Source organism: Lagenorhynchus albirostris, chromosome 14 (genome assembly GCF_949774975.1).
Source record: "Lagenorhynchus albirostris chromosome 14, mLagAlb1.1, whole genome shotgun sequence".
Lineage (NCBI taxonomy): Eukaryota > Metazoa > Chordata > Mammalia > Artiodactyla > Delphinidae > Lagenorhynchus > Lagenorhynchus albirostris.
Window position 1 is genome coordinate 63,860,805 of NC_083108.1, and position 26,299 is coordinate 63,887,103.

The 26,299-nt window shown below is 40.3% G+C and overlaps 1 protein-coding gene across 1 annotated transcript in view; it reads right to left on the bottom strand.

The window, feature by feature from the left end:
• The window catches only part of LOC132532215 (sodium/glucose cotransporter 1-like), a 62,228-nt gene extending 41,060 nt beyond the window's left edge, over positions 1–21,168 (bottom strand). Inside the window, 5 exon segments of the mRNA XM_060170518.1 lie at positions 5,058–5,117; positions 6,692–6,796; positions 16,484–16,555; positions 21,054–21,081; positions 21,083–21,168. Of these exon segments, the coding sequence (XP_060026501.1) occupies positions 5,058–5,117; positions 6,692–6,796; positions 16,484–16,555; positions 21,054–21,081; positions 21,083–21,168 (351 nt within the window).
• Between the last annotated feature and the right edge of the window lie 5,131 nt (positions 21,169–26,299).

Consider the following 26,299-nt stretch of genomic DNA (forward strand, 5'->3'; position numbering starts at 1 on the left):
GGTGTGCAGGCTTCTCATAGCGGTGGCTTCTCTTGTTGCGGAGCATGGGCTCTAGGCGCACAGGCTTCAGTAGTCGTGGTGCAGGCTCAGTGGTTCTGACACACAGGCTTAGTTGCTCCACGGTATGTGGGATCTTCCTAGACCAGGGATCGAACCCATGTCCCCTGCACTGTCAGGCACATTCTTAACCACTGCGCTACCAGGGAAGTCCCGACTTGGTTCTTTTCTACAGTTTCAGTTTCTCTGTTGAGAGGCCCTATTTGTTCACTCATTAATATCACATTTTCCTTTACATTTTGGAATACATTTATAATAGCAAGTTGAAGTCTTTGTTTTGTTAAATCTACATCTGCGCCTGCTCAGAGTCAGCACCTACTTATTGCTTTTTTTCTCCCTGAGTGTGGGTCATGTTTATTTTCCCATTTCTTTGCATATCTAATAATTCTTGGTTGAAGACTGGCCATCATAGATAATATGATGTAGCACTCTAGAATCCGTTTTGTTCTTCCGAGGATTAGTGCTCTTGTTTGAGTAGGGACTGAATGTGTCTGGACTCAGACTACCATATCTTCCATGCCACCCTGACCCCCACCCTGCAGTGCAGAAGCTGAGGTCTCCACTTGGTTTTCCAGCTTCCAGCTGCTGCTGACTTAGCCTGGTCCTCTGAAGGTTTTCCCTGCACTTGAGTAGCCTGGCAGTCAGTCAAGGGTTTGGGCAGAATTTACACTGAGATTTGGGGACTAACCCTCTCTTTGGCTCCCTTGTTTTTGGAGCTCCCCTCCTAAGTTTCGGGTTGCTTTGCCAGCCCTCAATTATGTTCTTGATACCTCCAACTAGCAAGACTTCTGTCTTCCACTGCCTGCCCTGTGTGGGCTGGGGAATGTGCTCAGTCACTGGCACAGCAAACTCACAAATCTCTCCAGGAACAGTCCTGTCTTTGCAAGACAGATCTTTTTTTGGCTGGGCTCCCTGGGGTCTCAGGTATGCCTGTGTACTTTAGTGGTTAGCCAGAGATTTGGGATTTTTGTATATTATTTTAAAATCCTTCCATACCTCAAGGATATAAAGATATTTTTTACTTTCTTATAAAAGTTAGACGAATTTTTGCCTTTCCTATTTAAGCCTTTAATCAATCCAAAATTCTTTTTGTGTAGAATAGGGATCTAATTTTATTTTTTTCGTATGATAACCAATTGATCCTCCTTTCCTCAGTCATCTGCAATGCCGTCTATGTCATAAATCAGGTGTTCATACATATGAGTGTATCTGGGCTTTTTCACTCTCTCTTGTGTCAATGTGTTTATCCTTGTGCCAATACCAAACTGTCTTAATTACTACAGCTTTATAGTAAGTCATGCTATTTGGTAAGATAAGTTCCTCTTATTTTTCTTTGATAGGAATATCTTTGCTATTCTTATGCTTTTGCTCTTCTACATACACTTTATTTACTTTTTTCCAGATTTATTGAGCTATGACATACATCATACAAGTTTAAGGTATGTGATGTGAGCTGATACATGTATATATTGCAAAATGATTAGCACAGTAAGTTTAAGTTACTATCTCCATCACCCCACATAACTGCCACTTTTTTGTGGTGAGAACATTTAAGATTTACTCTCTTAGCAACTTTTAAGTGTATAATACAGTATTGTTAATGATAGTCACCATGCTAATTCTTTTTTTAAAGATTTTTTTGATGTGGACCATTTTACTGAATTTGTTACAATATTGCTTCTGTTTCATGTTTTGGTTTTCAGGCCATGAGGCATGTGGGATCTTAGCTCCCCGACCAGGGATTGAACCTTCACCCCCTGCATTGGAAGGCAAAGTGTTAACCAGTGGACCACCAGGGAAGTCCCACCATGCTAAGTTTTAATCCATTCATCCACTCTGTGCCTTTTGATTGGAGTATTCAATTCATTTACATGTAAAGTAATTATTGCTAGGTAAGGACTTACTAATGACATCTTGGTAGTTGTTTTCTAACTGTTTTGTAGTTTCCCTGTTACTTTCTTCCCCTCTTACTATCTTCCTTTGTGAATTAATGATTTTCCATAGTAGTAAGCTTTGGTTCTCTCCTTTCTCTTTTGTGTATCTAGCATAGCTTTTTGCTTTGTGGTTACCATGAGGCTTCCATAGATATAAGAGTCTATTTCAAGGTGACAACTTTGAATGCATATGAAAACTCTACCCTTTTACTTCCCGCCTGACATTTAATGTTTTTGATATCACAATTTACCTCTTTTTATATTATGTATCTGTTAACAAATAATTGTAGCTATGGTTTTTAAAAAATACTTTTGTCCTTTAACCTTTAGAGTTAAGTGGTTAATGTACCACCATCTTACTGTATTTGAGTAGTCTGATTTTGACTATCTACTTACTATGTTTTCATGTTACTAATTAGCATCCTTTCATTTCAGCTTGAAGACTCCTTCCAACATTTCTTATAAGGCAGCTCTAGTGGTGATGAACTTCCCCAGCTTTGGTTTGTCTGAGAAAGTCTTTTTTTCTCTTTCATTTCTGAAGACCAACTCTGCCAGATAAAGTATTCTTGGTTGGCAGTCTTTTTCTTTTACCACTTTGAATACATCATCTCACTGTCTCCTGTCCTGCAAGCCTTCTGCTGAGAAATCCACTGATAGCCTTATGGGGGTTCCCTTGTATGTGAGGAATTTTTTTTCTTTTCCTGCTTTTAAAATTTCGTCTCTGTCTTTGATTTCAGACAGTTTTATTATAATGTGTCTTGGAGAAGATAGTTTGGGGTTAAAACTTGGGGGGGAACCGATGAGCTTTGTCATCTTGGATATCCAAATCTCTCCTCAGATTTGGGAAGTTCTCCATTTTAAATAAGCTTTCTGCCTGCTTCTCCCTCTCTTCTCCTTCTGGGATGCCAGTAATGTGTAGATTGTTTCTTTTAATGGTGTCCCATAGCTCACATAGGCTTTCTTCACTCTTTTTCCTTTGTTCTCCTCTGACTGCGTAATTTCAAATGACCTATCATTGAGTTCAAAGAATCTTTCTTCTGCTTTGCCAAGCCTGCTGTTGATGTCCCAGTTGCATTTTCCATTTCATTCATTGTAATCTTCAGCTCCAGAATTTGTATGGTTAGGATTCCTATCTCTCTGTTAAACCGCTCATTTCTTTCACATATTGTTTTCCTTATTTCGCTGAGCTGTCCTTCTGTGTTTTCTTGTAGCTCACTGAGCTTCCTTCAAACAGCTGTCTTGAACTTTTTATCAGGCAAATCTTTGGAGTTGGTTACTGGAAAATTATTGTGTTCCTTTGGTGGTGTCATGTTTCCTCGATTTTTCAAGTTCCTTGAAGTCTTGTGTTGCTGTTTCTGCATTTGAGGAAGCAGTCACCGCCTCCAGTTTTTACTGACTGGTTTTTGGAGGAGAAATACGTTCCACCAGTCCTGCTAGGGATTCTGAGGCTTTCTCAGACCTTTCCTTGGATACACCTGCTTCACATGTCTTCCTTGATCCTACAAAGCCAGGCTGAGTGCTGACAGCCTCCAGTTTGCTTGCCTTACTGAGGGTGGTGCTGAATGCTCGTCTGTGTGCTTTCCCAATCCCACAGGGTCAGGCTGGCTTCTTACGTGTGCTCACTAGCTTTATGCCAGGAATCAACACTGCCACAATTGGAGGTAAGCTAAGGGAGCTGGCCATAAGGTGCAGGCATATGTGGGTGAGGCATGAAGAATGTTGGGGTGTCTGAGGGCCAGCTGGGGAGATCTGCAAGTGAAGAGCCCCCACCGGCTTACTGGCGGGCTTCCTGATAGAGTTTGCAAGGGGGTTAGTAGGATTTGTGTTCCTTTGATGCCATCTGAGAGCCCTGAGTGCTGCTCTCCCAGCCACTCCCCACCCCCGGTCATACAGCACACCTGAATATTCTAGATGGAGTGAGAAAGAAGTAGGTCTTTTTGGCAGCAGTCTGTGCAGCTGGAGTAGCTGGGCACTTACACGCTGTCGCTCTTCCCCATGGGACAAATCTCAGGCTAAGAAGGTCTCTCTTGGCACTGAGCTGTGCCACCTCGGGGGAGTGGTGACATGGGTAAAGTGAACCTGTCCCTCTCACCCTCTTCAATGCATCCAGTCGTGGGTATTTTTGTTCCAACAGCATGACTCCTGTACTTCCACAAAGGCCCTCTCGCCTGTGGGTGACAGTCTAAACTGGAGTTCTTTGACAGAACACTCTTATTCTGCCATGTTGGTGACATCATGCCACGTACCCCTGTGGATGCTAGGCCTGGACAGTTTCTTCTTTGTTCTCTCTCAGCCAGGCACTGACATCTTTGTCCCCTTATCTCCTACATACATTTTAGAGTCAGCTTGTCAAGTTCCTCAAACATCTTCTTCTGGATTTAGGGAGAACTAATATTTTTAGGCTGTTGTCTTCCAGTCATTAACAGAATTGTTCTCTTAATTTAGGTCTTATTTTTTAACAAAGTTTTAAAATGTTTTCTATAAAAGCCTTAAGAAGTGAACTCTTGAGTAAGGTCCAGAGTGAAACAGTAGGCAGTTACTGGCTTCTGTTTACCAGTCAGAATGACGTTATTTGAGACATTTCTTAAGATTTAGGGAAATCAGTACAAGGATCAGAACACTGAGAAGTTTAACCTGTCCTCTAGGATGTTTTTTTTTTAATTTAATTAATTAATTTATTTTTGGCTGCGTTGGGTCTTGGTTGTTGCGCGCGGGCTTTCTCTAGCTGTGGCGAGCGGGGGCCACTCTCCGCTGCGGTGCGCAGGCTTCTGATTGTGGCGGCCCCTCCTGTTGCGGAGCACAGGCTCTAGGCACGCGGGCTTCAGCAGCCGCAGCACGCCGGCTCAATAGCACAAGCTCAGCAGTTGTGGTGCATGGGCTCAGTTGCTCTGCAGCATGTGGAATCCTCCAGGACCAGGGCTCGAACCCATGTCCCCTGCATTGGCAGGCGGATTCTTAATCACTGCGCCACTAGGGAAGCCCCCTCTAGGATGTTTTTATGTACATATGCAGTATTTGTAAGAAAAAATATTGTAAAGAAAAGAGTAAGTGCTAATGGATACTCACCCCAGCCTTAATGTAAATGAGAGAAAATACCCAACCAAAAACACAGAGCATAAATGGAGCCTGAAACCAAGAAAAGAAGAGCAATTAAATCAGGGTCCCACCTAGGCTAAGCTCTTAAATGAGATGCAAGCTCAGTTACTGTTTTGAGCCCAATAAATGTCATACTTACTGGGGACCTTGCAAATAACAGCCCAAGCGTAAGCATTCCAGTACAACAAACTTAACTTATAGGCACTTGATCTTTGCCTATAAAGGGGTGCATTCTTAATTTGGGGGGGTTAACTGAGCCAATTTTCAAGATATTTATTAAAATTTATTGTTTGCCTACTTCCAGATAGAAACGAAGGTGGCTTATAATTAAACAAAAAAGATAGTAAAAAAAAAAAAATCAGAAACCATTCAGAGAAATAGAAGAGAAACTACACCAAAATTTACACAAGCTATTGAAATTAAGTAATGCATTTGTCTCTGGCTTTCTTTACAAAGAAGGGGTAAGTTGAATATATGAAGGAGATGTGAACGAATTCTGAGAACTAAATGGTGGTATAGACCAGGGCGCCTTATCAGGTCTGGAATTAACTTTGTTAGAAGTATTGTTTATTTCTGTAGTCTACCAGAGGAAAAGATGAGACCCAGAAAGTAGGGAGCTTTCTGATTTATCAAAAAAAAAAAAAAAAAAAAAAAAAAGGGCCAGGTGATTTATATAGAGATAGGTTAATTAACGCAAGACACATAAATTCACTTATATTAATTTAGGTGAACAAATTCTATGTCCTATAACAAATATATTCCACAGATTAGATAAATAATCCATTTTATAAGTTTTATAGTTGAAACCTGGTATTCATAGGCGATCAGTTAGGAGTTTTGTAGTAACCAGCTGAATATCTCAAAGAACCCAGTTGAGCCTATTCTCAGTATACAGTTGACCCGTGAACAATGTGGGGGTTAGGGGTGCCGACCCCCATGTAGTCAAGCTAAATCTGTCTCAAAAACAAAGGAATTGGTAAATGACTCATCCAAGGGCAGGAAGCTGAAACAATCTGGATAGAATCAGGACTCAAACCCTAGTTCTTTTGATTCCACATATTGTGATCTCTAATTGAACACAAACTTTTCCCCACACTTAGTCAATTTAAAGATCTGTGAAATGAAAATAAAAGTACTATATTTATTGAAAAAAATCTGCGTGTAACCGGACGTGCATGGTTTAAATACATGTTTTTCAAGGGTCAACTGCATACTGCAAATGTGTACATACCGATAAATACACACACACATATATACATATATATCTGTATGTCTATGTACACACACACATATATGTGTATGTATGTATGTATACGTTTATGTACATATATATTTAAGTGTTAATATGATCTTTTCCCTACCTGACTAGTCTCCTAACTGTATTCCTATGGTCCTTGGAATGTAAACATTCTCTATCTCTTCATTACTTTACTAAGAAGAATGAAAACTAGCACAATCTTGTTGAGAAATCAAAGACTTGGTTCCCTTCTTCCATGACTTCTCAAGGAGTCTTTAATAGTTACTCAGGGTTGAAAGCAAGTTTTTATGTTTCATTTGGACAATGATAAAGGTGGAGGTTAGCTGCTACAGAAGGCATTACTTACATTCCACTCGAAGGCCCCAACAGCAATCCCTGAAGACACCCCCGTTCCAGCCAGGCCCATAAAGTGCCCAGTGCCAATATTCGAGGCAAAAAGAAAAGCACCTATCTGAAAATCAAAAGACAATTACAGATCAGAACTTTTAGTCCAACTTCAAAAACTAATTCTCACAAATATAAACCCAACCTGAATTTTATCAATACATTTCCTCAAAAGGGATTATACCCTGGGCAGAATTCCCATTCATATTTTTTCTATACAAACCCTAACCATAAATTAGAAGCCAAGTAAAAAGGGATGAAGGGAAAAAAGTATTACTGCATTCTTATGTTGCCACCCTCCACACGCTCCACTGACTTATTTGCAACTGCAGAAATATTAGCAGGAGTGTAATTTCATCACTGTTTGAAGTAATTTAAAAATATTAACAATCTAACTGATTGTAAGAGAATGGTTAAAATACTAAGGTACATGAATATGATGAAATACAATGTAGCATACAGAAAGGATAAAGGAAATCTATTAAATGATAAAAATAATGTAAACAATATTGATAATATAATCTCATTAAAATTTTGTGTGGGCATATTACACTTATGCACATGTATGTTTATATATAGATGGGAGTGATTCTGGTAGTATATATATAAAAATACTTCTGGGGACTGGAATCATGGTTATAGAAATAGAATGGTAAGAAAATCTCAAGTTCCATACTTGGATTGTAACTTTTTTTTTTTTTTTTTACAACCAGCATATGTTACTTTCAAAATAAAAAATCCCAGAGGCATTTAAAATGAACAAAATCCCTCCTAAACCAATTTTAATTGAGTAGAGATAGCCACTCCATTCCAAATCCAAATCCAAATCCAAATACTGTGCTATATTTGACACAAGATACACTTAAAACCAAATTATTAAGAGAGACTAAAAATAACAAAGCCTTTTAGATAAAAACAAACAAAAAACAGCATTGACGATATTAACATAAGATAAAGTAGGATTCAATACCAAAAGCATTAAATATGACAGAGGTTTTTTTGTTTTGTTTTTAAACCATGAAACATAAAATGCACTAGTAAGACATAACTGAGAACATACAGGCACCCAAACACTGTAGCACCAACAAATATAAGGCAAAAAAAATCTTGGAAGAGGCACATAATAATTACTCAAGCAGTTATTTTTACTATTAGGAATGTCTGCTACCTTTATCATAATAATGAAAAACTATACACAATCTAAATTGCCCAATAATATGTTACATAAATGGTGGAATGTCCATATGATATAACACTATACAACTGTGTATAAATATAAAATATCTCTATCTACCTACCTATGTTTATATAGACCTAGGAAGACATTAGTACATTAAATGTACCTTCATTAATTCAGTAACTATTAATAAATGTCCACTGCCAATTATGTGTCAGTGTTGTACATACTAGGAATACATCAGTGAGTAAAACAGACAAATCCCTGCCCTCATGAAGCTAACATTCTCTTAGGAAGAAGAGGATGAACAAGATAAATTAGGGGATTATTTTATAGCACAATAGACAGTGATAAATAGTAAAGTCCTACAGAGAAGAAGAAAGCTTAGAAAATAGACAGGCACGGAAGCAACCTAAATCTCCATCAACAGACGAATGGATAAAAAAGATGTGGTACATATATATAATGGAATGTTACTCAGCCATAAAAAGAAACAAAATTGGGCCATTTGTAGAGACGTGGATGGACCTAGAGACTGTCATACAGAGTGAAGTCAGAAAGAGAAAAACAAATATCATATATTAACACATAAATGTGGAATCCGGAAAAATGGTACAGATGAACCGGTTTGCAAGGCAGAAATAGAGACACAGATGTAGAGAACAAATGTACGGGCACCAAGGGGGGAAAGGGATGGTGGGATGAACTGGGAGATTGGGATTGACAAATATACACTAATATGTATAAAATAGATAACTAATGAGAACCTGCTGTATAGCACAGGGAACTCTACTTCACCTCGCTGTACAGTAGATACTAACACAACATTGTAAAACAACTATACCCCAATTGAAAAAAAAAAAAGAAAGAAGGCAGGCAGGAAGTGTTGTGCAGTACAGTGGGCAGGGCCAAGTTTCTCTGAGGAGGTGTGAGGGGCAAGCCAAGGGTACCTGTGAGAGCAGAGAGCCTCCAGGCAGAGGGAGCAGCAGGGGCAATGGCCCTGAGGCAGAAGCACGGCTAAATTGTTCAAGGTCACAGAGGTAAGGAGGTGCAGATCATCTGTGGCCTAACATAGGCTGGGCTTTCATTCTGGGTGACATGAGAGCCCCCAGAGGGTTTTAAGCAGTCAGGTGACGTGGTCTGACCCTTCAGCTGCTTTGTTGAGGTTGGACGTGGAGGAGCACAAGTGGAAGAAGGGCGCCGAGAGAAGAGGCTACTACAATCAGTCCAGGTGAGGGTGACGGCAGCATGGGCCTGGAGGCACTGATGCGAAGGGGTTGGATTTCAAATCTGTTTTTTAAATCGAGTCCCAGGACTTCCTGATGGATTGGAAGTTGGGGTGAGAGAGAATAGAGTCTAACACTACTCCACGGGGTGTCAACCTGAGCAGCTAGAAGGATGGAGTTGCCGTTCAGGGACAGGGAAGACGGCAGGAGTAGAAGATGTGCAGAATGCATGTTCCATGTGCAAGACCTGACAGACCTTTCTAGTCAGGTGTCAAACGGGCAGCGGGATGCACAAGACTGGAGTTGAGGGAGAGAGCTGGGACTTGCTACCATTCTAGCAAGTTGTCTTTAATGCCACGTCGCCAGGCGTGTGAGTGTAACTGGAAAGGAGACACCAGGGTCTGGCCCTGGGGAGGTCCAGCATTCAGCAGCCAGGGAGATGGGAAAGAACCAGCCAGGGGGACCTTGAACGAGTGGCTGGTGAAGCAGCAGGAATGGAGGAGAGCCAGGCGGCAACGTGGGGTGGGAGGGAGGACTGAATTTCAGTTTCACCACCGCCAAGCTAGGTAAGAGGAGGCCTGAGCACCGACCACATGAATAAGCCACATGGAGGGCCCAGACAAGAGCAATTCATACCCATCGGATATCTGCTGACTGAATAAAAGTATAAAAGAAAGAAAGTTGAAGTGGCAAAATTACTTTTATTTCCATTTTCTTTATCAATACCATAATACAGTTTGTTCACTAAGCAATAATTCTAATAGCGTAAAAAGAAGTCACATCCAGGATTGGTTCAAGATGGAGGAGTAGAAGGACGTGTGCTCACTCCCTCTTGCAAGAGCACTGGAATCACAACTAACTGCTGAACAATCATCGACAGGAAGACACGGGAACTCACCAAAAAAGATACCCCATATCCAAAGACAAAGGAGAAGCTGCAATGAGGCGGTAGGAGGGGTGCAATCATGATAAAATCAAATCCCATAACCGCTGGGTGGGTGACTCACAAACTAGAGAACAATTATACCACAGAAGCCCGCCCACTGGAGTGAAGGTTCTGAGCCCCACGTCAGGCTTCCCAACCTAGGGGTCTGGCAACGGGAAGAGGAATTCCCAGAGAATCAGACTTTGAAGTCTAGCAGGATTTGATTGCAGAACTTTGACAGGACTGAGGGAAACAGAGACTCCACTCTTGGAGGACACACACAGAGTAGTGTGCACATCAAGACCCAGGGGGAAGGAGCCGTGACCCCACAGGAGACTGAACCAGACCTACCTGCTAGTGTTGGAGGGTCTCCTGCAGAGGCAAGGGCAGGCTGTGGCTTACCCTGGAGACAAGGACACTGGCAGCATAAGTTCTGGGAAGTACTCCTTGGCATGAGCCCTCTTGGAGTCCACCATTAGCCCCACCAAAGAGTCTGTAGCCTCCAGTGCTGGGTTGCCACAGGCCAAACAACCACCAGGGAGGGAACTCAGCCCCACCCATCAGCAGACAAGCAGATTAAAGTTTTACTGAGCTCTGCCCACCAGAGCAACACCCAGCTCTATCCACCACCGGTCCCTCCCATCAGGAAGCTTGCACAAGCCTCTTAGATAACCTCATCCACCAGAGGGCAGACAGCAGAAGCAAGATGAACTAAAATCCTGTAGCCTGTGGAACAAAAAACACATTCACAGAAAGATAGACAAAATGAAATGGCAGGGGATGATGTACCAGATGAAGGAACAAGATAAAACCCCAGAAAAACAATTAAGTGAAGTGGAGATAGGCAACCTTCCAGAAAAATAATTCAGAATAATGATAGTAAAGATGATCCAGGACCTCGGAAAAATAATGGAGGCAAAGATCGAGAAGATGCAAGAAATGTTTAACAAAGACCTAGAAGAGGGCTTCCCTGGTGGCGCAGTGGATAAGAATCTGCCTGCCAATGCAGGGGAAACAGGTTCAGTCCCTGGTCTGGGAAGATCCCACGTGCCGCGGAACAACTAACCCTGTGTGCCACAACTACTGAGCCTGTGCTCTAGAGCCCACGAGCCACAACTACTGAAGCCCGCGTGCCTAGAGCGCATGCTCTGCAACAAGAGAAGCCACCATGATGAGAAGCCCGAGCACTGCGATGAAGAGTAGCTTCCGTTTGCTGCAACTAGAAAAAGCCCATGTGCAGCAACGAAGACCCAACGTAGCCATAAATAAATAAATACAATTTTTTTAAATTAAAAAAACAATTCAAAGACCTAGAAGAATTAAAGAACAAACAACTAGAAGAATGAAAGAACAAACAAACAGAGATGAACAATATAATAAATGAAATGAAAAATACACTAGAAGGAATCAATAGCAGAATAACTGAGGCAGAAGAATGGATAAGTGACCTGGAAGACAGAATGGTGGAATTCACTACTGCAAAACATAATAAAGAAAAAAGAATGAAAAGAAATGAAGACAGCTTAAGAGACCTCTGGGACAACATTAAATGCAATAACATTTGCATTAGAGGGGTCCCAGAAGGAGAAGAGAGAGAGAAAGGATCTGAGAAAATATTTGAAGAGATTATAGTCAAAAACGTCCCTAACATAGGAAAGGAAATAGCCACCCAAGTCCAGGAAGGGCAGACAGTCCCAGGCAGGATAAACCCAAGGAGAAACACACCAAGACACATAGTAATCAAATTGTCAAGAATTAAAGACAAAGAAAAATTATTAAAAGCAACAAGGGAAAAACAACAAATTACATACAAGGGAACTCCCATAAGGTTAACAGCTGATTTCTCAGCAGAAACTCTACAAGTCAGAAGGGAGTGGCACGATATATTTAAAGTGATGAAAGGGAAGAAACTACAACCAAGATTACTCTATCTGGCAAGGATCTCATTCAGATTTGACGGAGAAATCAAAAGCTTTACAGACAAGCAAAAGCTAAGAGAATTCAGCACCACCAAACCAGCTCTACAACAAATGCTAAAAGAGCTTCTCTAAGTGGGAAACAAAAGAGAAGAAAAGGACCTACAAAAACAAACCCCAAACAATTAAGAAAATGGCAGTAGGAACATATATATTGATAATTACCTTAAATGTGAATGGATTAAATGTTCCAACCAAAAGACACAGGCTTGCTGAATGGATACAAAAACAAGACCCATATATATGCTGTCTACAAGAGACCCACTTCAGACCTAGGGACACATACAGACTATAAGTGAGGGGATGGAAAAAGATATGCCATGCAAATGGAAATCAAAAGAAAGCTGGAGTAGCAATACTTATATCAGATAAAATAGACTTTAAAATAAAGAATGTTACAAGAGACAAGGAAGGAAATTACATAATGATCAAGGGATCAATCCAAGAAGATGACATAACAATTATAAATATATATGCTCCCAACATAGGAGCACCTCAATACATAAGGCAAATGCAAATGCTAACAGCTATCAAAGAGGAAATTGACAGTAACACAATAATAGTGGGGGACTTTAACACCTCACTTACACCAATGGACAGATCATCCAGACAGAAGATTAATAAGGAAACACAAGCTTTAAAATGACACAATAGACCAGATAGATTTAATTGATATTTATAGGACATTCCATCCCCAAACAGCAGATTACACTTTCTTCTCAAGTGCACATGGAACATTCTCCAGGATAGATCACATCTTGGGTCACAAATCAAGCCTCAGTAAACTTAAGAAAACTGAAGTCATACCAAGCATCTTTTCTGACCACAACGCTATGAGATTAGAAATCAATTACAGGGAAAAAAACATAAAAAACACAAACACATGGAGGCTTAACAATACGTTACTAAATAAGCAAGAGATCACTGAAGAAATCAAAGAGGAAATCAAAAAATACCTAGAGACAAATGACAACGAAAACACGACAATCCAAAACCTATGGAATGCAGCAAAAGCAGTTCTAAGAGGGAAGTTTATATCAATACAATCCTACCTCAAGAAACAAGGAAAATCTCAAATAAACAATCTAACCTTACATCTAAAGGAACCAGAGAAAGAAGAACAAACAAAACCCAAAGATAGTAGAAGGAAAGAAATCATAAAGATTAGAGTAGAAATAAATGAAATAGAAACAAAGAAAACAACAGCAAAGATCAATAAAACTACAAGCTGGTTCTTTGAGAAGATAAACAAAATTGATAAACCTTTAGCGGGACTCATCAAGAAAAAGAGGGAGAGGACTCAAATCAATAAAATTAGAAATGAAAAAGGAGAAGTTACAATGGACATTGCAGAAATACAAAGCATCCTAAGAGACTATGACAAGCAACTCTATGCCAATAAAATGGACAACCTGGAAGAAATGGACAAATTCTTAGAAAGGTATAACCTTCCAAGACTGAACCAGGATGAAATAGAAAATATGAACAGACCAATCACAAGAAATGAAATTGAAACTGTGATTAAAAATCTTCCAACAAACAAAAGTCCAGGACCAGATGGCTTCACAGGTGAATTCTATCAAACATTTAGAGAAGAGCTAACACTCATCCTTCTCAAACTCTTCCAAAAAATTGCAGAGGAAGGAACACTCCCAAACTCATTCTACAAGGCCACCATCACCCTGATACCAAAACCAGACAGAGATACTACAAAGAAAAAGAAAATTACAGACCAATATCACTGATGAATATAGATGCAAAAATCCTCAACAAAATACTAGCAAACAGAATCCAACAACACATTAAAAGGATCATATACCATGATCAAGTAGGATTTATCTCAGGGATGCAAGGATTCTTCAATATATGCAAATCAATCAATGTGATACACCATATTAACAAATTGAAGAAAAAAAACCACATGATCATTCTCAATAGATGCAGAAAAAGCTTTTGACAAAATTCAACACTGATTTATGATAAAACCTCTCCAAAATGTGGGTACAGAGGGGACCTACCTCAACATAATAAAGGCCATATACGACAAACCCATAGCAAACGTCATTCTCAATGGTGAAAAACTGAAAGCATTTCCTCTAAGATCAGGAACAAGACAAGGATGTCCAGTCTCACCACTATTATTCAACATAGTTTTGAAAGTCCTAGCCATGGCAATCAGAGAAGAAAAAGAAATAAAAGGAATCCAAATTGGAAAAGAAGAAATAAAACTGTCACTGTTTGCTGATGACATGATACTATACATAGAAAATCCTAAAGATGCCACTAGAAAACTACTAGAGCTAATCGATGAATCTGGTAAAGTTGCAGGACACAAAATTAATGCACAGAAATCTCTTGCATTCCTATACACAAACGATGAAAGCTCAGAAAGAGAAATTAAGGAAACAATCCCATTCACCATTGCAACAAAAAGAATAAAATACCTAGGAATAAACCTACCTAAGGAGGTAAAAGACCTGTACTCAGAAAACTATAAGTCACTGACGAAAGAAATTAAAGATGACACAAGCAGATGGAGAGATATACCATGTTTGTACATTGGAAGAATCAATACTGTGAAAATGACTATACTACCCAAAACAGTCTACAGATTCAATGCAATCCCTATCAAATTACCAACGGCATTTTTTACAAAACTAGAACAAAAAATCTTAAAATTTGTATGGAGACACAAAAGACCCTGAATAGCCAAAGCAATCTTGAGGGGAAAAAATGGAGCTGGAGGAATCAGACTCTCTGACTTCAGACTATACTACAAAGCTACAGTAATCAAGACAATATGGTACCAGCACAAAACCAGAAATATAGATCAATGGAACAGGATAGAAAGAAAGCCCAGAGATAAACCCATGCACCTATGGTCAACTAATCTATGACAAAGGAGGCAAGGATATACAATGGAGAAAAGAAAAGTCTCTTCAATAAGTGGTGCTGGGAAAACTGGACAGCTACATGTAAAAGAATGAAATTAGAACACTAACACCATGCACAAAAATAAACTCAAAATGGATTAAAGACCTAAAAGGAAGACCGGACACTATAAAACAGAGGAAAACATAGGAAGAACACTCTTTGACATAAATCACAGCAAGATCTTTTTTGACCCACCTCCTAGAGTAATGGAAATAAAAACAAAAATAAACTAATGGGACCTAATGAAACTTAAAAGCTTTTGCACAGCAAAGGAAACTATAAACAAGACAAAAAGACAACTCTCAGAATGGGAGAAAATATTTGCAAATGAATCAACAAAAGATTAATCTCCAAAATATATAAACAGCTCATGCAGCTCAATATTAAAACAAAACAACCCAATCAAAAAATGGGCAGAAGACCTAAATAGACATTTCTCCAAAGAAGACATACAGATGGCCAAGAGGCAAATGAAAAGCTGCTTAACATCACTAATTATTAGAGAAGTGCAAATCAAAACTACAATGAGATATCACCTCACACTGGTTAGAATGGGCATCATCAGAAAATCTACGAACAACAAATTCTGGAGAGGGTGTGGAGAAAAGGAAACCCTCTTGCATTGTTGGTGGGAATGTAAATTGATACAGCCACTATGGAGAACGGTATGAAGGTTCTTTAAAAAAACTAAAAATAGAATTACCATATGACCCAGCAATCCCACTACTGGGCATATACCCAGAGAAAACCATAATTCAAAAAGACACATGCACCCCAATGTTCATTGCAGCACTATTTACAGTAGCCAGGTCATGGAAGCAACCTAAATGCCCATCGACAGATGACTGGATAAAGAAGATGTGGTACATATATACAATGGAACTCAGCCATAAAAAGGGTCATTTGTAGAGACGTGGATGGACCTAGAGACTGTCATACAGAGTGAAGTAAGTCAGAAAGAGAAAAACAAATATCGTATATTAACGCATATATGTGGAATCTAGAAAAATGGTACAGATGAACTGGTTTGCAAGGCAGAAATAGAGACACAGATGTAGAGAACAAACGTATGGACACCAAGGAGGGAGAGCGGGCGAAGGGTGGTGGTGGTGGGATGAATTGGGAGATTGGGATTGACATATTATACACCAACATGTATAAAATAGATAACTAATAAGAACCTGCTGAATAAAAATAAATAAATAAATAAAACCAAAAAACCAAAAAAAGAAGTCACATCCGACTCCCACTCTACACTGTGTGCTTCCAGAGGGCAGGACTCACTATGTTCTATCTGTGTCCCAGAACCTAGAACAATACCTTGTACTACCAGACACCTAGTAATGGTTACTGAACTACACTGAGCTGAATGGAAGAGTTAAGGGAAGTACTAATGAAATGACTTTCCTGATTTAGCAATTTCAAATTATTTGGGGGTAAAAGACATCCAAATTAAAGTAATAAATGAATCCACACGCAGCCCCCACACTGGACTGCACATGCAAGGCACACTCACCTGCCACCATGCTAGATTTCAGCCAGCCAGGAAGAAGTCTTCTACTGTCCCACGACTGCTTGACAATACAGCCTTAAAAAAAGGGGTGGTGTTGGGGGGAATCCAAGAAACCAAACTGTTTCAAAGACACAGGTCTCACAAACAGATGACCTTCACTTATGGGTAAATGTCCTTTGCAGAGATCCCATTTCCCCTTCATTCTTTTTAGGAACAGAGGTCTCTACCTGCTGAGTTAGAGAAGGGCCCACGGTCTCTCCCAGCTATGAGATCACATGGGCCTGTCCATTTCTCTACACTAGTGTGAAAATAATATTGCTGTATTTTTTCCCCCAATAGTTAACCAGTGCATGGTTCCCAGCAGAGTCTTGGAGATGAGTGGTTCAGCGAATGTATCAATTGACTGGGAATGGCAAAGCTGAACACCAGCCTAGCTTCTTCCGGGAGAGCAGTCACGTTGCCAAGACTATGATGTCCTCCCAACGCACCCAAGGGCTCTCTCCTCAGGTCCCCAGCTCTGATTCCCAGACTCCAGTACGGTCAAAAGATATTCCTGGGGATTTCCTGGATTGCCTAGGACTAGCAGGACCCACGGATGACCACTGGTTGACAAAAAAGTGTTTCTGTGGGAGACGTGAACTTATTACCACCATCTGGGGTATCTGCCTTATAATGGAGTCCTTTCACATCATAAAGCTTTAAACCAAAGAACAACTCTAAATCAGACACATTAAGTTAGTCTCATTTCATCCATTCACTAAATATTTATCAAGAGCCCATTATGTTCAGAGCTGACCTTTCTTAAGGAAGGTATCAGCGGTATGTAGGGAGAGGTGCATTAGAACTTTTAAAAGGAATTTACAAAATGTTCTAAGATGAATAAAATCACTCTGTCTTCCCATTAAAGAAAGAACCAGACAGGAAGAGAGGAGGTCCTGGGAAGAGGGTGGTTATGCACATGTCCCTGCCTCCTCCTTCCTCCCTGCTCTTTCTGGAATAATCCACCAACCACAGCAGCCAGGCTGCTGGGGCAGAAGGTGCATCCAACACTTTCTCAAAGATCTTGGGGCTGAGACTGATAACAGAGGAAACAAACAAACAAAAGTGTAAGGTTTTTTCCCCTTTAACATCCTGCAGGAGCCAAGGCACCAGCAACAAAGAACAAGATTTCCTTGTGGGGGCTCAGCGGTCAGAAGCTGATGAAGGATTTCAGGAGTCCCATCTGTGCAAACGTGGGCAATTCTGTTCAGTGAGAAAAGGGTGGTTTGCTTAAGAACCAAAAGAAAATAAAGCTAGACTCCTTTATCACATTATATGCAAAAGGAAATCTCAGATGTTCTGGACATTTAAATTTCTTTTTAGCTTGCAGGATCTTAGTTCCCTGACCAGGGATTGAATCCGGGCCCTCAGCAGTGAAAGCATGGAGTCCTAACCACTGGACTATGAGGGAATTCCCTAAATATTTTTTAAAACCTATAAAATATTAGAAAAAATTTTAGAATAGTATTTGTACAATGTTGGAGTGGGTAAAAACTTTCCTAAGCAAGCCAGGAAATCTAGATGCAAAGGAAAAGAGAGACAGTAGACTTCTTCAAAGTGAAAACAAATCAGATGACAGAGAGACAACAGTAACAGAGTCTAGACCAGTGGTTCTCGACCAGGGGTGATTTTTGCCCCACTCCTCCAAGGGACATGTGGCAATGTCTGGAGACAGTTTTGGCTGTGAAGGGGCATGGCTTGGGGATACTTCTAAGCATCCTATAATACACAGGACAGACCTCCCACAACAAGGAATTATCTGGTCCCAAATGTCAGTAGTGCTGAGGTTGAGAACAACTGCTCTAGAAAATGAGAGTTTAGGAAAAACATATTGGCGACTCAAATGACAGACAAGGTGATAAAAGCAAAGTCGAACAACTCAATTCATAAATGGGCACATAAACTGGCTATTCAACAGAAGAGGAAGATCAAAGGACAACAGGCTCACAAGAATATGGTCAATCTCATAGGAGGCTGAGTCTGGAAAGCACAAATCAAAGCTGCAGTAACATACCACTACTCACTCATCACCCTGGGACACCCCACAAAAATTAAATTAGTAGTAACAAACCAGGCTGGTGAAGGCCTGGGGAAAGAATGTGCTCATATGCTGCTTGTGAGAAATGTAAATCTCAACAAGCTTTGGGGATTGCCATTTAGTGATATCTGCTAAAATTTCAAGTAAACACACCCTTCCAACCCAGAACTTCCAATTTCGGGAATCCATGCTACACAGCTTAAAAGCACCAACACATTAAAAACAACAGCAGCAACAAAGACCCAATGCAGCCAAAAATTAACAAACAAATAAATAAATATATTTTTAAAAAATCTTATTAAAAAACAACAACCTGGCAGCAATCTAAGTGTCAATGAGTAGGGAAGAGCTGAATCACACACGTGTTTGACTATTGTGTATCTAATAGAAACATGAGCTAGGACTTCCCTGGTGGTGCGTCTGCCAATGCAGGGGACATGGGTTTGAGACCCGGTCCAGGAAGATTCCACTGCTGTGGAGTAACTAAGCCCATGCACCACAACTACTGACCCTGAGCTCCAGAGCCCGCAAGCCACAACTACTGAGCCTGTGTGCCACAACTACTGAAGCCCACATGCCTAGAGCCTGTGTTCTGCAACGAGAAGCCACCGAAATGAGAAGCCTGTGCACTGCAACAAAGAGTAGCCCCTGCTCGCCACAACTAGAGAAAAGCCCGGGTGCAGCAATGAGGACCCAATGCAGCCAAAAATAAACAAATAAATAAATAAATTTATTTATTTAAAACAAAAAACCATGAGCTAGATCTCTATCTATAGACCTGAAGGACTCCACATCATGTAGTAACGGAAAAATGCAAACTGCAGGGTAATGTGTATCATACGATCACATTTTTTGTAAAGACAAAAACGCAAAACCTTTACCTATGTGTCTGTGTAAGCACTGAGAAGGGAGGAGGGACACACAGGCCCTGGGTACCTCAGAGGGATGGGAATGGCTGAGGGAGGAACCATAACTCCGCTAGACAGTTATGCATCTCCTCACTTCTTACAGTGAGCATGTGATTAAAAACAATATACGAGTTTTAAAAAGGACAAAAGGAAAAATAACAATACAAAGAAGGAAAAAGATCAAAGCATTCTGGATAACAGCACATGTTTTATGGCTCCTAGAAGAACAGAAGGAACAGTAGGTTTCCTTTGGAAGCGGCCGGATGGCTTACGGGTCCTCAGACCTTGGCCACACCTAGGCCCTAACTAGACCCGGAAGAAGGTTGGGTGAGGGCTTCCTAATTCAGTGAGAGCAGCTGGGGGAAGGATCCCAAAGTGCCCACTACTCAGAGCCCGGCCTGGGCCACCTAGAAGGACGTTTCTCATAACTGAGACAAATTTGAAAAAAATCGTTTGTTTGAATGATCTGGATAAATATCAATACCTCCGACTTCTTTTCAGTTGGGAGAGATACGAAATTCTCTTAAGAGTATGGAGACCATATTTCCATTACTCTATCTGCCCACTCACAGCATGGTAAGCACTCAAAAGACTGTCCAGTGATCTTGCTTTGAAGGACCAGATTCTGCACAGTAAGATCCTGCTTGTGATCTGGTGAAGCGCCCCGAAGTAAAGGTCACATGGGCATGAAAGCCTCAGCTGGGTGGGGGCAGCCCGCAATGAACTCTCCCACTAGCTAGCGAATGGTGGCGCTGTCACCAGATACTCTTGCTTACGAAGCAGGCCGAGGAGAGGCTTCTGATGGTTAACAGCTTAGCCGAGGGGCGATACCATGACACAGGCCAAAGCCTTTCTACCTGCCCTCGGGCTTTTCACTGCCTGGCCCTGGGGAGTATAGTTACGAGACACCTTTGTGAGTGCCTACAGGTTAAGTGCTAGCGGGCAGATGGTAGTAAAGGAGACCCAGTCACCACCCTACTAAGAGAACCTTATACTAGAGTAGAATATATAAGCGCCCAATTCAAATTCGAAGTGAACACTTAGGGCCCTAAATTACATGTGATCTTTGAGGTCTTGTTTGCTGGGCAGTGGTTACGCTCATGCGTCAGATCAGGCAGCTCTAGGTTCGAATCTGCACTCCATCATTCCCTTGTGGTTACTTGACCTCTTTGAACCTGTTTCCTCATCTGTAATCCACAGCCTGGTTGTGAAAATGTGACACACTTAAAGCACTCAGCGCAGACCAGGCACTTTAGCGCCTAAGGATGGGTAATTGTCACTATTGCCACCACCATCACGACGATCGATCAGAACAACGACCCCATATTACACACGGCTTGGGTTCCAGACGGTGGGCACCTGGCAGCCTGACCTGTTTATTTGTGGGGTGGGGAGGGAAGATGGGCTTGGACGTGCCCTTACTCTCGGTAGGGAGCAGGTGGCGCAGGGAGGGTGGAGAGGTCCCGGCTGAGGGCTGTGCAGGGGCGGGAATGAGAGGGATGTGAGGTGGGGATCAGGTGACAGGCAGGTGAGGACCGAACCCATCTGGTGTCCAGGCCTACCCCCCCAGCCCCCGGGCCCCACGTACCCACAGCGCGATGCCCAGGACCAACACCGTACAAAACTATCACCAGGACGTCCAGGGCACTACTGGCGGTGAAGACATGAGCAGTCCAGGCGAAGCCATACCACGGGAAGCCCATGGGGGCGCGCCCGGGCGGGCGAGCGCCGCGGGCTTCCGGGAAGCGGCAATGGCCTCCGTGGGGCTCCAGGGACGCGGCCGCGGGGAACACTGGGAACAGCCCCGGGGCAGCCTGGGAGCTCCGGGCAGGCCTCGCGCGGCCCAGTTCCCGCCTTCGGGGCTCCGCTGCATGAAGGCCGCCGTCATCACCGCCAGTCCCGGCACAACGCCGTCCTTTTGGCGGTCAGAATCGCTTTGCCCTGGGCGGAGAGCTGGTCGCGGCGTGGGTCTGGGTTGAGGCTACCGGGGCAGCATCAGTACCCGTGTCTTTATGAACGAACCACATGAAACTTGAGGCGGAAGAAACCAGCAATACCCCTCCTGTCTTTATTTGTCATTTCGAAATTTTGTGCATTGTGGGTTTGGGGCATGATTTGGATTTAGTAAACTATTGCATTCGAATATCATGTATCCCGAGTCCTGAGTTTCCTTGGTGCCCTCTCCCCTTAAATTTTGCGCCAAGGAAAGTGCCTCGCTTGCCTCACCCTAATCATGGCCCTGGTTGGACCAACTGGTTACAGAGGCTCCTCAGTTTTCTGCACTTTGATCTTTCATAGGTGATGTGCGAATTTTCAGTCTGGGCCAAGCCTTACTCTCCTTGGTGTGCTTCTCTAATGAGTTGTTAGAAATCTTGGTCAATAATACTAGTAACAATAATAATAGATAACAGTTATATAGCTCTTGCTAGGTGCCAGACCTACTTATTTTATTTTTTTTTTACTTTCCGAACTTGTTTTTTATTGATATAGTTGAACTTTACAACAGTGTCATAAAATACTACAAACAGAGCCTTCAGATAAACAAACAAAAACTAATCTAAATATATTAACCAGGGACTTCTCTGGTGGTCCAGTGGTTAAGAATCCGCCTTCCAATGCAGGGGACGCAGGTTTGATCCCTGGTCAGGGAACTAAGATCCCACATGCCGCAGGGCAACTAAGCCTGCGCGCCTCAACTACTGAGCCTGTGTGCCTCAACTAGAGAGCCTGTGTGCGGCAAACTACAGAGCCCACACACTCTGGAGCCTCCGCACCACAACTAGAGAGAAGCCCACGTGCTGCAATGAAGAGCCCACGTGCCACAACTAAGACCTGACACAGTCAGGCAAAAAAACCTTAAAAAAAAAATTAACCAGATTAAAGAAGGCAAAAAATCCAGTGATAAACACATTAAATAATAATATGCTAATGGTGTCTAATTTACCCACTATCGGTTCCTTACATTGTCACAAAAACAGTAAACATCAATTTGAAGTTTGGTGAATGGACTTGATTCCTGATTTCTATTAAGATACAATATACCCTTTGCATGTATATGTACTTTGTGTGTATTAACCCATTTGATTCTTCTAATAAGCAGTCAGTCTGACCACAAGGCAGGAGGCTTGCAGCTGGTCAGAAGTCTATGTTCTCAGCCTCCTGAGCAGAATTCCGTGTCCTAGTTTAGTTCAGTGCTGTCCAAGAGAAATATAATGTGAATCACGGGTGTTATTTTTTTTCTACCTTCATTGAGATATGATTGACAAATAAAAGTTGTCTATTTAAGGTGTACAATGTAATGTTTGATACAGGTATACACTGTGAAATAATTACTATAATCAAGCTAATTGAATATCAGTCACCTCAGTTGCCATTTTTTTTGTGTGTAGTGAGAATGCTTGAGATCCCTCTTAGCAAATTTCAGTATACAATACATTATTATTGACTATAGTCACCAGGCTGCACATTAAGTCTCTAGAACTTATAACTGAAATTTGTACCCTTTGATTAGTATCTCCCCTTTTTCTCCACACTTTTGCTCCTGATAACCATCCTTCTACTCTCTGTTACTAGGAGGGTTCTTGTTTGTTCGTTTTGTTTTTTTAAATTTCACATGTAAGTGAGATCATGCAATATTTGTCTTTCTGTGTCTGGTTTATTTCACTAAGCATAATGTCCTCCAAGTTCATCCGCGTTTTTGTAAATGGCAGGATTTCACATTTTTGCATCCATTCATCTGTCCATGGACACTTAGGTTGTTTCCATATCTTGGCTACTGTACGTAATGCTGTAATAAACAAGAGGGTATAGATATCATGTTGAGATAGTGATTTTATTTTCTTTGGATATATCCCCAGAAGTGGGACTATTGGATCATAGGATAGTTCCATTTTTAATGTTTTGAGGAAACTCCATGCTGTTTTCCATAGTGGCTGCAACAATTTACATTCCAATCAACAGTGTACTGGTATTCCCCTTTCTCCACGTATTTTCTGACACTTGTTATCTTTTGACTTTTTTGTTAATAGCCATCCTAACAGGTGTGTGGTGGTATCTCATTGTGATTTTGATTTACATTTTCTTGGTGATTAGTGATGTTGAGCATCTTTTCATATCCCTGTTGACCATTTGTATGTCTTCTTTGGAAAAATGTCTTTTTAGGACCTTTGCCTAATATTTAATTGGGTTGGGTTTTTTTGCTATTGAGTTGTATGAGTTCCTTATACATTTTGGATATTAACCCCTTATCAGATTTATGGTTTGCAAATATTTTCTCCCATTCTGTAGGTTGCTTTTTCATCTTGTTGATTGTTTCATTTGCTGTAAAAATTAAAATTTTCCAGTAGCCACATTAAAAAAGTAAACAGGTGGAATTAATTTAAATAATAAATTTATTAATAGTTAAGCCAATATGTCCAATAAGCCAAAATATTAACATTATAATATACGATCAATGTAAAAACTGTTGGGATGTTTTATATTCTTTTTTTCCACATTAAGTCTTTGAAATCTGGTGTATATTTTACAGCACATCTCAATTTACATGCTAACTTTTCGTTAGAAATACTTGATTTGTCTTTAGATTTAATAAAATTCACAGTTGAAAAAAATAGGTTCACCTACTAAGTTGTTCTAAATATACTTGAAAGTTTTCCAGTAGCTGAATATAGTACCAAAATTTACTTTTCCCTTAAGTCAATGATAAAACTAGTTCATCTTTTTAGAAGAATTGATCTGAGTTTGAAGCAAAAGACTATCAGTTTCGAAATTATGTCTTTCCAAGTTAAGTAATTCACTAACTCTTATTGTTGACTCAATATTACTAACATCGAATTCAGAGGCATGGCATAATTTGAAAAGCATTTCTAAATTGATCAATATCGCAAAGCATTCTTCAAATTTTTCTTGGATTTTTTTTGCCACCAATTATATAACATGGCCAGTTAAAATGAAAATCTTTGACATACGGACTCATGTTAGGAGAGTTGTAAAATTATTATTATTGATTCGTATTATGAAGTTTTGATTTCAACATAAATTCTTATACTTGGGTAGCTAGGTTACAAATAAGCTTTTCCTTTCTTTTGACTATTCAAATTTTGCTCATTCTTATACGGTGTGTATTAGTGAGAAATATAAGTACAGAATGACATTTTTGGGTCTTTGATTATTGAATATTCAACAAACATTCCTTTTGTTTAAAGAAAATCTTGAATTGCAGCTGACATTACAGTAATTCTTTGTAAAATTTCCCATACTTGGCCAACGGGCATTGGCAAAAGCACATCGTTAAATTCATCACCTATTTCTTTCAACAGTTCCATAACATGGTGATGATTTGTATTATCTGCACATATACACTGAGTGATTTAAACAATGGTACCCATCCATGATGTTTTACATAAAGTCTGCTATAAAAACTAAGCACAAAATTTTATATGTATCACACAATTGAATAAAGCAAGGGAAACGCCATTAAATCTGGAGTTTTAACCTGAACACAGGTAGAACAGTGTCTGTCATGATATCAATAAAAAAACTATTTTTTCCCATATTTAGCTGAAATTCTTCTTTGATAAATGTCAAAGGTTTAAAAGATCTGTGCCACAAGTTCAATCTTTTAGGTCACTAATTGGCAACATTTCTTCATAGGTTTGGATGTCCTTTGATACAAAAAGTATTCAAAATATTAACTGGGTAGGGTCTCACATGACTCAAATAAAGCTACAGAGAGGTACTTGTGAATTGTCAAATTTCAAATCCATTCATCTTTGGTATCGTTGGAAAGACTTTGTATTCTATGGGCAATTGTTTTGAGGCTTAATTTAAAACTCTTTCACTTTTTGTAAAATATCTTTTTTATAGCATTTTCCTCATAATTTTCTAACAAATTTCCACAACTGAAATAATTCCTTTTGTCATCTTTCCATCTAAGTTGTTTTTCTTTTTAGTGTAAGAATCCAAGCTGTTTTAAAGCTGGCCAAAGTTACAAACTCAAATTCTGTTAAAAATCATTACAATTGGTTTTGGACATTTATTTCTGATTCCAGGCAATTAATTTTATAATTTTTTCTTAACCACTGAGAGGGAACATTTTTTAATATCAAATTCACTATGTAGTGGTTAAAAATTTGTCTTAATATTGTTCACTTTATTATCTTTATTTTTTACACACCCAACAAATAGGTCTACCATACCATGATGCATAAACATTATGTCCTTTAGATGAATTGATTCCTTTGTTGTTATGAAATGACCCCTTTTGTACCTGGCAATATTCTTTGCTCTGAAGTCAATTTTTATTTTATTTATTTAATAATTTATTTATTTTATTTTTGCCTGTGTTGGGTCTTTCTTGCTGCGTGTGGGCTTTTCTCTGGTTTCAGGGAGCAGGGGCTACTCTTCATTGGGGTGCACAGGCTTCTCACTGTGGTGGCTTCTCTTGTTGTGGAGCACAGGCTCTAGGAGTGCTGGCTTCAGTAGTTGCAGCATGCAGGCTCAGTAGTTGTGGCACACAGGCTTAGTTGCTCCGCAGCATGTGGGATCGTCCTGGACTAGGGCTCGAACCCGTGTCCCCTGCATTGGCAGGAGATTCTTAACTATTGTGCCACCAGGGAAGCCCCAATTTTTATGTTAATATAACTACTTCAGCTTTCTTTTGTTTGCTGTTAGCATGGTATACCTTTTTCTATCATTTTATTTTTAACCTATTTGTACAGTTTAATTTAAAGTATATAGATTTCTTATAGCTAGTATATAGTTGGGTGCTGCTTTTATTTAATCATATAATCTTGACTTTTAATTAGCACATTTAGACTACTTACATTTAATGTG